The following is a 15865-nucleotide window of genomic DNA, read 5'->3' on the forward strand; positions in this document are numbered from 1 at the left end:
TTTTTAGGGCAGCCAGTAGGATAGTCTCCTTAACAGAATAAGATAGAAAATGTACCAAAATCTTCCTTGACTCTTGCCGCTGCAAGTTTCTCTTGAATGGATCCCGATGGACCTGCTGGATCTCTAACTCTAGGTCGATGTCCAGTCGTCTCTCCTTTAAGGCCATCTCCTTTAATGGTTTTATCAGAAAGGCTTTGATATTGGGCCCTTCCACTGCTTCCGCTATACTATTAAACTGCAGCTTTCTACAGGAGTGGTTTTCAATTTGTTCCATATCCTCTCTAAGGATGGCATTTTCTTTAACCAGGGCATCTACTCCTTTAGAGTTTTTGGTTATGTCGTTGCGCATCAAGCTGACTTCTGCCTCCAGTTGCCCAGTCCGAGCAACCACATTGTCTAGTTTTTGCGCAAGCGATGAGCATGAGGCCTGGATATCAGCCTGGATTGCCTCTGATTTTTCAAATCGTGTTTTAAGTTCTTCCCGGAGGCTCATGAGGATAGATGTCAATGGTATGTCTACATTTTCTGGATTAGGTCCTATTGCTAATGTAGTCTCAATTTGTGCAGGATTACTTGGAGGAATTAGCACAATCTCTCGTTCTAATTCTGTTTCAGGTTGATCCTCAACCTCATGAGTGGACTGAATACTATACTTATTTTGGGTGGGAACCTGAAAGATAGTACCTACCCCATGTTTACTCCCTGTTTCACTCTCCCTTAGCCCCCATTTCAAGTCAGGTTACATAATTCAAGGTGACATATTGTCTCTGGAAATGTTTCAAAGAATTCTTTTCTCTATGAATAGTTCAACTATAAGCAGATTACTGTGCCAAAAAAGAAAAATACAAATTTGTAAAAAAAAAAATAATCATAGGAAAAAGTTTAGTCTTTGTTTTTGAAAACTAAAGGCTAAATTCAGAGTCTTCCCGGTACACTGTGTGCTGAATCAAAAGTCAGTGTATGGGGACGGAGAAAACAGGAAATCTTCTAATCCTGTAGAAAAATAGTCGGCTATCATCGTAGGTAAAAATTGGTTTACCTTGTTTGGAAGATTAACTGCACATAGATGCGAAGCATCGCCTTCAGCGTTGGAAGCATCAGCAATGTTCGATTCCAATGTTACCTGTGTGTCTATTGATTCATCTCGAACCTCAGCAGCAGCAATTTGCATCTGTGAGATCTCAATGAATGCCGTCTTCAGGATTGGTAGCCGCTGGGGACAACAGACAGCATGGGCCATTATCGGGTCCAGCAGAGTATCGATATTCATTGGCATAACTGATCGGTGTGTTAGACAGATGTCTAGCAAGCATTCTTCACCGCAAAGCAGGCAGCGTAGAACAGGTAAGATGCAATCTTGCCAGATTCGTCTGAATGACAGAAACCATGTGGTATTCAATTCTCGTAGACGAGGTAAACCCAAAAGTTGAACTATGCGCTCACAACACTTCCTTTCCAGGAGAGCTTTCTCCACTGTGCTGGGAGTGACGCCGGTGGATTGGCTTGCCATAGCGTAGCAGTAGGAATAAAAACAGGATTCCTGCAACGAGTGCTAGAATTAGCGGCAGACCACCAAACACTGAGTGCAGGAAGTTTGGATTGATTACGAGGACTGCTTGACAAGGTCCTGAACACACGTTCTTAAATACATGTGCAATAACGCTCGTATCAGCCATGTTTAGGATATGTCCCAACATTTCAGAGAAATGTATAGGGCAGTTTGTATTCAAAAGGGCATGTATCTCGGCTGAAGTCCTTGCGACTTGTAGATCATAGGTTTGTTTGGCCGAGGTCAGAGGCACTGTTTGTTGCAAAAGAATGGCTTTCATTCTGCTTAGAGTATCAATTCGAATAGAAGAGATGTTCAGTGAAGGCCATAAAGGCGACTCCCTAGCTGTCTCTATTTGGGGGATCAAGACTTGCATACAGCAAGTGACCCTGGATGTAACCGTTACTAGATATGGGATACCTGGCAACATGCCACAGCAGCTGTGATCATTCAACATAAGGTAACTTCCACTTGAAAGTTGTCCAAAAATTGGATTAATCACAGCAGCTGGTGAACCTTGCAGGCGGCAGGATAAGTTTGTAGTGGAACCAGTACAGGCCCAGTGTAAATTAATACCCTGCCATGGGAGAGAACCGCTTGTGTGTTTTCACAGTTTGTACCGCTAAGAAACACTTCACGCCCCCACTCCAACATCTGTGTGTGTAAGGTAAATCCCAAAATGTCTTGATGTATCCTTTACCCAACCTTTCCTATTTGCCTGCTGGTATATGTTTTAGGCAATACTGAAAATGGAAAGTTGTAACAGGCAGAGTAATTTTACCATGTATGATCCACTCAGTAGCTGCTTTTTCTGCCACTGTGAATGGTAATTTTTCCAGTTTTTCAATGCTCTGCACCGTATAATCTGCTCCCCTTTGTGTCAGTTTGATCTGTTTATCAGTGAGATTGAATTCTGAAAACAGTGACGTAGTGTTGATTAAACACCAAGGATCATAGCCTGCATGCAGGTTTTGTAGCGTCCAGCCTAATAGCATGATAGAACGTAGTTGAGACTGACCAAGTTGAAACATGAACAACTCTTGTTCCATTATGTCTATGGCAGAGGATACAATGCTGTCAAATGAATATATGCTGGACGACAGAGTTGTTAACCCATTGTCTACTACAGCGAGAGATGTCTCTAAATTAATACGATCAATTTCTCGTATTCTTTCTGCAGTCTCTGCTTGGGTAACCTTCCATATTTCATTATAAGCAGCGTAGATACTGGCATACATGAAACGTTTTAGATGCGGTTTTCTTGGACCTAGCAAGAATTCCTTAAGGTCTGCGTCTTCTTGAAGTAAAGTTAAGTTTTGTTTCACATCCTCTAGTGTAGCTTTCTGTAGCCACTCAAGGCAAAGTTCCCCACACTGTATGTTGTTATTACCCCTGGATGCTGTCTTTGAAGATAGCGTGGGTCTGGCCTATTGATAACGAAACCCTGTGTTTTGTTCAGGAATCGACCTTGACAGTTGTTTGTTTCTGTGGGCCAGAGCAACCATTTTTTCCATTCTGGGTCTGATCTGTTGTGATGCAAAATAGTATGTACGTTAACCTCCCCCTGTGTTGGGCTATTACTTGCAGGTGCAGGTATGGACGGAGTGTTCATGTCTTTGATCTAGGCTATCCCAAGGCAAGAAGTTTGTTGGACAGTGTCATTAAAAAACATAATTTGCTCAGGGATGATACAGGCTCTAAACAAAGCTTCTACCCCCTGCACTTGCCTCTCTTTTGTACCCCAGACAGATTTTGTCTCAATGTTGTCTTTCCAAAAGTCAAAACAATGTCTAGACAGTTGGGAAATAAAGGCTGCAGAAATCTGTTTTGTAATGGTTCAAATATTTTTCGTTCCTGTCTTGTTCACATTTTTAAAGAAAACGTTTCTAAATTTGACAAGTTGAACCATGAAAAATATGGACGTTTCTTTGCAAAAGTTTTTGAGCTACCCTTTGGAGGTGTAGGACAATGTTCCCATTGGTTATACATAAATACATTTCTAGGTGATATGCAAGAAATGATGGCTATAATGGTTATAACAATACATTTGTTCATAGTCTGATGAACCCTCCTAATATTCATGATTTGTGAATACTGCAGATATTTCTAGAACAGACATCATGTTATTAACAGTCGCGAAGTCCCAATCATCAGAAAAGGTAGTAGAGGTAATAAAGTCACTTAAATAAATTTTAAACAAGTGTAGAACCTTCAAAAGTTCAGATGGGCCAAAAATGTCATATTCCGTTTTGTCCTAAACTATACCATCTGGTATAGGAACGGCTGTAATGTTCACTTCTGGTAAGTCTCTTGCTTCACTATGGAATGATTTGTGTGGCTGGAGAAGTAAGTTCACTCTTTTACTTGCTGTGTTCATTTGAATATATCTTCCATTTATCAGCATACCCAGAGTTATTACCAGAGCTAACCAAAGTAGAAAGAAGAAAATTCCCAAAACAATCCATAGTTCAATCCATTGTGAAAGCAGATAAGTCGTTTTCAGGAGATGAAAAAAATCTGTTGCTTGTTCTTTGAAAGTTCTTTGTGCTGGCGTCGTTTCAGGTTTGCTGGGATCCTCAGAAAACGTATCAAAGTTTATGAAATTGCCAGAGGTAGCTCTGTCAATGGTTGGAATTGCAGAAGGATTCGTTGAAATCGTTGGAAGCACTTGATCACTTGTTACTTCATTGTAGACAGGTGTATCAGGACAAACTGTTATTTGGGTTTCAAGAGGAATGAGTTCCATAGCATTGTTGCTTAGTCCTTCATTTCTTACTGTAGAATCTTCAAAGGTGATGAGTCTCTCAGTTTGAACCTCTTGGATTGTAGCTAGAGGAGTGCGTCTGCTACATTGTCGGAGTCCACTTTGCCTACTGCTCAGTATCGGCCACATAGTGTGGTTTGATCAGGTCGATGGACACAAATCCTTTCTCCTTTTTACCTGCAAGGGGCGGCAAAAGTACTGTTCTTGATCCGTGGATTGCTAGGACAGGACCTGGTTGTCTGTAAGAAGGCCCAAATTCCTTCTTGTCCGCAATCTTTTCCCTGACTAGATCACCAAGCTTTGGGATCCAGACAGGCCTTGCTGGGATGGCTGGTTTTCCCCAGTGGTGGTTGGCTTCAGGAACATGTTGCTTTGTTTAGATCTTAGTTCATTTAAGTCCCAAATAGGACCTCATATGGAGTGACACCCCCTAGAGAACTTCTTGGCAAATTATTTAATGATTGTTGGACCCCATAAAGATGTTTGACCCACCCATCACCCAAACCTAATACCCTAGCTGTTATAGACTGCTTTATGTCCCGTTTTTTTCTTTCCACAACAGAATTTCCCTCAGGATGGAATGGAGAAGAATACCGCAATACTACACCCAAACTGGCAATGGCTTCTTTGTAAGTTCGAGCACTAAACGCAGGACCCTGGGCAGAGTGAAGTGTGCCTATTGCGTATGTGCCGATAAAGACTCGCAAATCTTTTTTAACAGTTCGAGCGTCAGCCGAGCGCTGAGACCACATCCACAGGAACCTTGAATACGAATCCACCGCGACCATGATATATTTATAGTTACCATCCCTTTGTAAGGGACCACAGTGGGTCAGGTAAACACAAGCTAATGGTTTATATGAAACTAACAGGGGCGTCTGCGCAGGACGTTTCGCAGTAGAGACTATCATCTATTGGCATATTTCACAGTCCAACACATAGTTTCTGGTTTATTTCCTAATGCTGGGCCACCAGTATCTCTGTTTTAATAATGATACTGTGGCGGAAACACCTGCATGAGCAGAGGGGATCCCTTCATGTGCTGCTAGGATTAGTCCTAATCTATGTTCCATGTTTGGTATTACCCTATCCCCCACTCCAGGGATTCGAGCAAACGGAACATTGTTCGCATCAATTATATACGAGTATTTGAGTGGAAACTCTTTAGGTAATGCTGCACCGCTGCCTTTGCTTGAAGAATTGACAGCCAGTATTATTTCACTGTCTATTCTCATTTTTGAAAGAGTGATTGCAGCTATGGAAGCCGTTTGCACAGCCCTCTTCGTGGCTTCATCAACCAATGAATTCCCTTTAACTTGAACGCCATTACGTTGACGACTCAGCGTGTGTAACACGTGAGTGTTTTGTAGTCCATTTCGCAACTGAACTACTTGTTCCCAAAGCGTTTTGTGCTTGATTGTGCTACCTTTTGCATCTTTGAAACCATTTTGAAGCCAATTCTGCAAATATTCATTATATGATTGGACACAGTGAAAGGAATCGCCCACTATGAGTGTGGGGAATTCGCGATCCATATTTTCAAGTGCCATTTTGAATGCTTGTAGTTCGCTCGCTGAGCTGTGCAATCTCCTAGAGATTTTGTTTTTTGGGACCATTGGTCTAAATTTGCCATCACGCATACGACCTTTAAAGATCATGCACGCTGGACTATAAGCTTGCTTACTTCCCATAGCGGTTGTGCAGATCCGTCAGTATAAATAATACATTCGTACTGGTCAAGAGGGACAATCTCAGTAGGCAGAGGACATTTGTGTTCGTATTGCAAGAACGCTTGTGTTTTCAAATAAGGATTGAAAACATATTCAACATCAGTTGCAGCAAGTGAATTAACGCATTGTATCCATCTTGGATGTAAAGCTTTTGCATGCGGAATGCTCGCTTTTGTAACTGCCTCTAAGGCTGGTCCAGGAGTTACGACCATAATGCGTTTCCCCAGAGCCAGGGCTCTTTCTTTTGCTACAGCTGTTTGAACTGCTGTCAGAATTTTTTCTGTTGATGTAAATTTAATTTCTGCTTGTGTGTACAAATGTGATTTGTATGCAATTGGTACTTTTTCACCTTCGTTAAAAGTTAAGTAAGTACTTTCTTCCAATATTTATGACATGTATATTATTTTCTATTTTAAAAATGATTAATAAAAATCTCTTAAACAAAAAAAAAAAAAAAAAAAAAGTTAAGTAAGTGAATCCGCATTGACCCGGAATGATTTGGATCACTAAGTTGCGTAAGTTTACACATGTTTGTAAGTGTTTTGTTGCTAACATATCTGCTTGAAGTGAACGCAGGATATCTGTGTGTACCTGTGTCCAATGTGTGATTTTAAAATCAGGTTTGATTAATTCGTAGAGTGGTTTAACCCTTTCTGCGTAGTTTAGAATGTATCTTCTTCCAAAATTCTGGAAACCTAGAATCTACTGTAAATTTTTCTGTTTTTTTGGAGGTTGGAGCAGCGCACACGTTTCTAAAAAGTTGGCTGCCAGGCTTTTGCCTTCACTTGATAGTTCATATCCTAGGAAAAGGACGTTGAGATGGGCAATTCTTGATTTTTTTAAATTGAATTTATAACCCTCAGAGGCGAAGCCCAGTATAATAGTATTCACCCTGTTCAAGCGCCTATCCAGGTCATCGTCTGTCAGATAGATGTCATCGACATATGACAATGCCTCGTCAAATTTGTAGTAACTCTGTTACCCTTGCTGAGAATAACCCCGGGCTGTTCTTGAACCCCTGTTGGAGTCGACAAAATTGACGCTGGGTCCCCATTATTGAGAAAGCTGTCAAATACCTGCTCTCAGGTGCTGTTTTGACAAAAGAAACCGTTAGAAATATCTAATGTGGTTTTATACTTTTTACGCACAATTTTATTCATTAAAGCTGTACTGTGTGCATTTTGTACTGCAAATGTTTTACAACAAGAGTTTAGGTGTCTGTAATCCAAAACTAGAGGATATGTATTGTCTGGTTTGGAAACAGGAAACGAAGGATTGTTCATTGATGAGGTGCATGTTTCAATCACCCCTTGGTATTCAAGTTGATCTAAGATCTCCCTGGCCTGTTTTTTAGCTTCTTGCTTAATCGGGTACTGCCTTTGTGCAGTTGGTTTATTTTTTGCCTGGATGTTATGATGAGGCGAATCCTCATCCCATCCTACACGATTTTTGTATAATGTTTCGGCCTGGGCAATTATTATTATTACTATTTTAAATGTACTGGAACATGGTTGGAGAAGGATGGCATAAGGATGTCTTCGCCATGTGGGCACTCCCTGACAAAGTCTGGTGGCCAGTCCTGTTCTGCTATAAGTATATCATAACCCTTTGAACGTCTCTCCCAAAAGAGTGCTTTCACTTTTCTTGATATGTCTCCCTCCGTCCAGAGTGTTATTTCAATTAACTTTTGTGGACAACTAACCTTGGTGTCAACAGTCTCTACTTGTATGTACTCATTCAAGTCCACTGTCTCCAGAAGTTCCTTCAGGTTCTGGTGAGCTATTGTTACTTCTGCTGCACTGTCCCGCATTGTCAGAGCCCATTCTCCGTTCTTGAGTTGTGTTCTCAGAATGAATTCTTGGCATGTCTGATCTTCAGACCTGGACCTTCTTCTTGGAGAATTGAGGTTTTGGTTTATTTTTCTGAACGTGTTGATCCTCAAAGGACTTCATGCGTTCTTTTGTATCTGCCCGTCCTCTTCTTTCTGATGTCTATGACGATATCTGAAAGGTACGAGAGGAACGTGTATCAGTATCTTGATACCTATCCGGTTTTCTCAAATTATCCCTATTCCTGAGGTTATACCTCCTTTCAGAGGGCTCCTTTGAGCAGACCTACCTCGAGATTGATAACGTTTCTCTTTTGAATGTTGTTTGTTATTTTCCCACTTCTTTTTAGAAGATGTAGGATTTTGTTTAATAGAGTCCTTTTCAGGAACTCCAGACAGTTGTGGTTTAACTGGTTTTCCACTCAAACTGTCTCTGCCTAATTCTTCATAGGATTTTTCAGTTATTCTGGGTAGTTCGTGTAGATGATCTGTTACATCAAATTCCCTTAATTTCTGGCGGATTGCCACTGATGCTGCTTCTTCTTTAATATTATATTATATTATTGTTGAGACCTGGTTCAAATTTTTCAGCAACTTCATATATAAATTCAGAGCTGGCTCTGCCCCGTATTCATTTTTAATTTGTTTCAGGACATCAGGTATTACCGCAATAGACAGAACACCACGTGTTTTAGTATAGATGGCAGCGAAGACTGTGCCCCAAGTGGTGCAGTCTTCCAAATGTGGTGTTATCCCCATTGATAGACAGATTGTTAGAATTCTGTGTTTCTCATAAGGGCTAGTATTAGGAAATACTGCTTCGATTTGAGTAATTTTTTGAGCTATCTAAAATGGAATTTGTTCACATTTTGTGGGGATTTTACCCATAACTGCGTGTAAAGTCTGTGGAGAAATTTTTTGTGTATTCCCCTGGTGTGGGGTTTGATTTGGAATGGTTAATGGAGGTTGGATTGTGAAAGTCCGCATGACATATTGAACCAATTGTCTATAAATTTTGATTAACTCTTTGAGTTGAGTGAGTAATTCATCATTTGACATGTCTTTGCTGTCAGGTTGAGGTGTGTAGACGGCTAAAATCGGTCATGTTGCTCCTGGTCTACCTAGTGGCCGAGCCTGGTAATGTGATTGAAATGTTTTAGGGCGCCTTTAAACCAGAGCTGATGCTCCTGGTATGTGAGTGGAAATTCAACATCCTCGAAAGGAATATATTTCTCAGGTGGTTCATCTTCTTTGTAGAAGTGAAACATTTTTGTTACTGGATTTGATTCTGGGAATACTATTCATGAATAGAATACGTCTGTCTGAAAAGATTTGTGTGCCTCTGACACGAAAACTGCTCTACCGCCTCTTGTGTTAGACCATGTTTTATAAGTTTTAGAGTGATGGCTCTCCTTAAATTTCGATGGATAGGAATCGCATCCGCATCGGTTTCATTAAAACCGGTAGTATCCACAGCGAGATGTAATGCTTCGTCGACTGGAGCACACTCAGCATTATCCCCATTTTGTGACATTTTTTAATGAAAAATGTAGAACAAGTTTCAAGGAAACAAAGATAAGGTGCACAATATTTTGGAACACTGTATCCTTCAACGATGAAAAAACCAAACAGCTAATACATAGGATTTTCGTCCTACTCAGCTACGGCAGATATTATCCCTACTGTTAAAGATCAATTACAATGGTCAGGCAATTTCAGTAGTTGTTTCCTAGGTTAGATTTGCCCGGCGTAAAACGCCTCTAATACCATACGAAGTTATTCAATAAAGAGGCAGGCGCTGGAGACTGGAAGACAGGAAACAAGTTTTATTCCGACGGAGTAGAACACGTCAGATCGGACAACAAGGTATCGTCTCGAGGTGCTCTCCCAACCTCTCTGAGACCTGGTCTTTTATACGCTGGTTTAAGACATGTGAACGTCCTTTATTACAACAGGGACATTGTAGAGCATGAGAATGACGTCAGAACGATATCCCTGTCACCCCCCAGTTCCAGCCCATTCCAACACATGACAACAGTAGAGAACCTTTCCCCTCATATGATTGGGAGGGGCTATCACGCAGCTGAGTGTTCTGCCGATCTCTCCGGAATGTGTGCGCCTGATCGAATCTCGGGGGGTGGGGAGGTCGTGATCAATAGTGGCTCCTTTCAGGAGAGGCGAGTGCATACAGTAATGGGCAATAAACTGTATCCTCGGGCTAAAGGATGACCAGCGGTCCGTGCTGACGTTTAGGCTCAGAGGAAGGGGGTCATCAAAGGAGGGGTATTCATGGACGGACAGGAGGTGTTGGTCAGGCGCGGGGTGCGATTCTTAGGGACAGAGTCATGCGGGAGGGGAGGGCTCATGACTTGTGCATGAGAGAGCGGGGGCAGTCAGGGTGCATGGGGGGGCGCTTGCCAGGTCAGGGAAGTGTGCTGACGGGGCGATCGGGAGCAGGGAGACCATGGTACCTAAAATGGCTGTCGTGTATGCTCATACGTAAGTCTGCAAGATGGCGTAGATAATGTTTAGTACACGAACTAAAATTCCACACTACCCACTCCAGACGTCTTATGGAGTTTTATGAGTAGGGGTCTCTGAGAAAAGCATGACTGAGTTACTTCAGTATCTAGGGTTAAATTAGTGCCTTACCAAATCGTTGGGCGCCATGTAGTGTAGTTCCTATATCCCTGACAAGCTCTATGCATTGGAATAATATCCACTATAGTTGTGGCATTGGACTGAACTCAGTATGCCTCTATCGAGTAAATTAAACTTAATTACTTGTGTGTGCCAGCTAACTCAGAGGTCACTAGAAACTTCTCGAATAAACAAGAAGGGATTAGTTTCTGACAACCGCATAAACTTGACTACTTTGTTTCCCTTAGAATCGGAACAGTCTCAGAATCGTGGAAACAATAGATAACAGTTTCACTCAGTCAATCGTGCATGCTTCGTTTCTACAGAGTTTACACAGAAATAGGTAGACGGGCGTTTCAGTAAAAAGGCTTTATTGAACAGTCTTGTTTCTCGTGCAAGAGATATGAACTGTTACAATCGTAAGACAGAATGCAAAGTATAATACGTACAGCGTTAGCAGTAAGATAAAACAATACTGCAATAGCATAGTTTGTAGCTGTGACATATATTTATAAAAATACATACATATATAACACAGGCCAAAATGTGAATACTCGTCTGGTGCTTCTAGCTAGTTCTACCCCAGTGTACCTAACCTAAGTGTAGTACGAGGTAAGAAGTAGGTGCGGTTTTTCTATAGTCTAGTTTAGCTATTGTTAGGATTGGTGTTGCCAAGATTTGCCAAAAGTCCCTCTAGGTTCTAGTCTGCTCCATACCTTAGAATGAGAGAGGTTGGAATCTCTTTCCGGGTCCCGATCTCCAACACCTCGCAAGGGGAGTCAGAAATGCTGGAGCTGGATTCTCTGCGAGGAGGATGACAGCGTCTGGTCAGTGCGTCAGGCGGGGACTCAAATTCCTTCAGAACTTCCTGTGGTAGGCCGCGTCATGCAAGTATGCAGCCGGTAGGTAGCCGTGCAGCGGAGCCGTGGTTTGCCATGGCAAGTGAAGGTATATTTATACCTCGAAGGTGTTTAGGAATGCCAGTATTGACGTAAAAGGTGGGCAGAGGAATGTCATTAATGAACCCCTACGGAATAGATGTTCATGCATAAAAAATGAGTTCTTGGAGAAATAAATTATCCAAGCAAGGGGAAGTCCTAAAGGCTTAAGAGTCTGGTTTTTCAAGAACTCGTTGTGACGTGGATGGACGGATGTAGGTGGCAACGCCTGTATTTGGTTAGCATGGATAATGCCTAAATAAGGGTTGGGTTTCTATGCCAAAATACGGGCAATGCGAATTGTGCTTATATAAGGGCATAAATCGGGAAACCTATATACAGTATTTAAATCGACACACAAGAAGCTTGTTCACACCCAGTTGGCCAGGTCACTCACAGTGCACAGGCACACTCGTCCAAATTCTAAATGTGTTAACATCCAATATTCAGGACTAGTGACATGTTCTCAGTATTCTAAAACAACAGCAGCTCACTAATATTATTGCAAATAATTTCTATGACCTCCCTCCAATTTCTCATTTGTGATGTGCTGTGTTATTTGTACAGATGTTGCATGAAACACAAACACATTTCTCTACAAAATGTCTGTAATAAACTCCACACCCACATTAAAAATAGAGGAAAACTGTATTTAAAACGGTTTCAGAATTATTTACCCTAAAAAAACATCTCTGGCATTATCCCAGCTGAGTTGGCATTCCATAGCCTCGTGGACCTCGGCTTGCCATTGCGCAGTGTGGACTAGTGAAAGGGCGGGTCGGACTGGTCACAATTGGCAGCTTTAAACAATGCAGCCTCGGGAGGTACAGGTATTTATTCTGTACCCGCCCGAGGATGCCTGGAAACATGATGCTGCCTGGCGTCATTTGTGGATGAGCCCCCATAAGGACGAAAACAGTGACTACCAGGCTGGCACCGATTTGCTAAAATTTAATGTGACACATGCGCAAAGTGCAAACGCGCAAATCGCATGTGTCACAACTTCACAAGAACCTGCCTGTCTGTCTTGCCTGATGCCCGTGCCTGACTTGGTGCGTCACAGGCAGGCAGGTAGTAGGACTAGGGCAGGCTTCCACAATTGTTTTAAAATGATAAGTAACATTGCTACTGGTGTTACTTAGCATTTGAAAACAAATGTGGTATGCAGATGCTCAACAGCGCAGAAATAGGGTGGGCGCATCCCCCCTGCCCATTGAAGGAAACCACCCTTGGTAGGGACCCATTTAAAAGTCAGTTTTTAATTACTGCGAAGTCTGAGACATAACAGAATTCATCCTATCTAGAACCCTGATCCTACATAAGGGTGGCTTGAGAACAACACTGATAAGATGTATTCAAATGCCCTGCAATCAGGATCAGGATGAACAACTCTTTCTCTAATCCTACTACATCACCTAGTGGCACATAGCAGGGTGGCTCCTTACTGCCACAGGCATGCTGAGTTAGACAAAAAAATTTGACCACCAGCTTAAAAGACCTCATAGGGACACTTAAGAATTACAACACATTCTAATGACATTATGTGTACGATGGACAAGGCTAAAGATTATCTGTTGAAACGTTTAAAGGAAATGCAACGTTTGTCTAACAAGTCCGGGGATAAAGATTTAACAATAAAAGGTTTAAAGCTCTGACATCTAAAATGTGTGATTTACCATTTCTCTCTCACCTCAGACCTTGTTTAGACACAAATTTCAAGACCTACTGAACACTATGTACAAGGGGATAGATGCATCAAACTGATAATTGTGTGGTTGGATCATACAAGTGGCATATTGTTTACCATACTCGCTGTACCAAACTCATCATTCAGGTAGACTTTCTCTACATTTTAAACCGCAAAACCGGAAGGAACTCTTTAAATGTGTGTAGGTCCATAAAATGGCAAGAGTTGTTAGGAAAGTTCACTGCCTCGCTATTGCAGAGTGGCTTGCTGATGCCCTGCATCACAAGATTTTCGATGAACCCACAATTTCTTTCATCACGGAGATTTATTTGCATTGAGGAAGAGTAATCATGAGGCTTGGCTCACTTTGTTCCTCTCTTAGCTGATGACAATAAATTATATTCCACAGTTCTCCCATAAATTTGCTTATTGGAAAATCTTGAGACCTTTTTATCAAGGAGAAGATATTCAAAGATTGACTACAGAGGGATTTTGTACAATGAAAAAAAAAATGGACTCATTTACAGTAGATGGATTGAAACACATCTAGTTACGACTCATCATGCAGCATATGGGGAAATCAGAAAGCTCTAGTGCCCTAATAAATTTTACCTCTCTTATCGTAGAAAATCACAATTATATATTTGTTCTATGGGCTCTGGTGCAAATATTCTTTTTAGTAGAAGTACAAATATATACATGTTGTTGGGGTTGTACTGATGGAGCGAGGACTCGTAGAAAAGAGACTTGCTCGGACGCAATCCTCTCACGTAACTTTTAACCCCCTATTAACTTTGTATTGTATAAATTAATATACACAACAGACTACACTATAGAAGATGAAGCTTGCCTATGTGTTTTACTAACGAGTAACTTAAGTAAAATTCTAAAATGGCCGCTAACTGAAAATCTTTAGTACGCATGCGTCTACTGCATCTACGTAGAATGATGTATTTTTGCTTGGAGGAAATTTCTAGCGCTTGCGCAGTTGCTATCAAGATGGCTGCTTTGAAACTCACATGCTTGGCATCTGTTTTGCGGAAAACTAAAACAAGTTATTATTCTAATGCTAACGTGGGGAAGGTATTAATAAAGTAAAGTCCACATTTGTAAAGCGCACAATCACCCGTAAGGGTCTCTATGTCATGCCTCAAGCCCCCTCCCAGTGCGCTGTCCCTTTAATTGTGCACTATTTAGGTGTCCTTGACCCAGGGAGCGACGCTTCACGTTCTAGCGTCTAGCTCCGTTGGGTTCGTTTGCTGCCTGACTTCCTGTGCCTGACTTCCGTTTTCCTACGTCCTGGCGTTCTTCTGTATCGAGAGTGTTCTTGGCTCCGTTGGTTCGTTTGTGAGCCTCCGCAGCCTGTCCCTCTCGTTTGCCAAGTGCCTCACCACCACGCTTGTGCAGTTTGACACGTTCCGTGTCGTTTCCCGATTTTGATGCCTTTCCAGTGTTCTGGTGTCCCGCCCGGCGGCCGGGTTTAACTCCGCCATCCGGCGGGATTCCTCTCCCTACCATTTGCCTCAGTACTGCTCCGTTGGTCAGCCGGGCTTGTGCTCCGCTGACGAGCCGGGCATCCTCTCTCTGCTGTTGGCCTCATTACCGCTCCGCTTGTCAGCCGGGTTTGTCTCCGCTGACAGGCCGGGCAAACCTTCACCCTTCCTTGTTTCTCCTACACCGGGTTGCTCCGCTGCCAGCCGGGTTCTTCTCCGCTGGCGGCCGGGTTGTTACCGGTGCTCTTTCCTTAGTCAGTTAGGGCCTTTCTTTACCCCTGCCCATCCCTTCTGACACCATTTCCTTGGGGGTGATTTAGCTCTGGTGATATATTTCACCTATTTGGACTTGATATCTTGCGTGGACCAGTGAGGATTGGGCTACAGCTACATGTTCCAGAAACACGGTAACAGCGCATTATTGCGCTGCACATTGTACTTGGTATCAGTAAGACTGTATTGAAGTGTTTGATGCCCTGTTTTGTTTATTGTAGATCTTGTTCCCACTATCAAGGATATTGGCAACCGAATTCTTGTATTCAAACAAACCTTTGGGGTGTGCTTCGTGGCAGTTAAGACAGAAGATCAGAGTGAGCAGGATATTTTGTTAGTCACTCATATAACAAGTATACATTGAGTCATTAGACTTATGAAGGTTTTGTCTTCTACACTGCAGCTCCAGTTATATCCATTTCCAGAGGTTCTCCCATATCCATTCAGGAACATTAACATACAACCAGATAGGTATGAAAGGTTATGTTGTGTAATTGGGAATGTGATTGTCCTCTTCAGATGTAAGAATATAACTCTTTGCATTACAGTCTCTCTTGATTGCCAAGCCCACAAGAAGGTTGAGACGACCAGTCTGAAGACCCTCAACACCCAATTGTTACCCCCAACCTTTCCTTGTTTTGTCTCCCTGTTTTCCCCTGGCTTGCCTCCTGTGCTCTAGTGCTTGATAGAGTCGGAAGGCTGCAGGGGAAGGCTGTGGATTATACTTCGGATTCCTGACGCTCCTGCAGAATCGTCGTGTATCCTTTACACTCTAGGCGCTGGGGGGCCGTCGGGAAGATTAAGCGAGCTATTGCCCAGAGTCACATGGTGCTGGGCTAACCTGCCGCCGGAGCCGGGGATCGAACCGTGGTCCCCAGATTCCAGCGTCAGTCGCCCTGGCCGCGGCGCCACACCTCTCCCACAATATAAGTAAATGGGGTTAGAATTGAGATAGGTGGTATA

General features: G+C 42.5%; 1 protein-coding gene across 1 annotated transcript in view; it reads left to right on the forward strand.

Annotated features, from left to right (window-relative positions):
* Positions 1–491: 491 nt before the first annotated feature.
* Positions 492–15865, forward strand: part of OSTF1 (osteoclast stimulating factor 1) — a 107018-nt gene continuing 91644 nt past the window's right edge. Inside the window, exons 1-2 of the mRNA XM_078677809.1 lie at positions 492–510; positions 15124–15219. Of these exons, the coding sequence (XP_078533935.1) occupies positions 492–510; positions 15124–15219 (115 nt within the window). The remainder of the gene's footprint in view (positions 511–15123; positions 15220–15865) is intronic.

Source organism: Lissotriton helveticus, chromosome 2_1 (genome assembly GCF_964261635.1).
Source record: "Lissotriton helveticus chromosome 2_1, aLisHel1.1, whole genome shotgun sequence".
Taxonomy (NCBI): domain Eukaryota; kingdom Metazoa; phylum Chordata; class Amphibia; order Caudata; family Salamandridae; genus Lissotriton; species Lissotriton helveticus.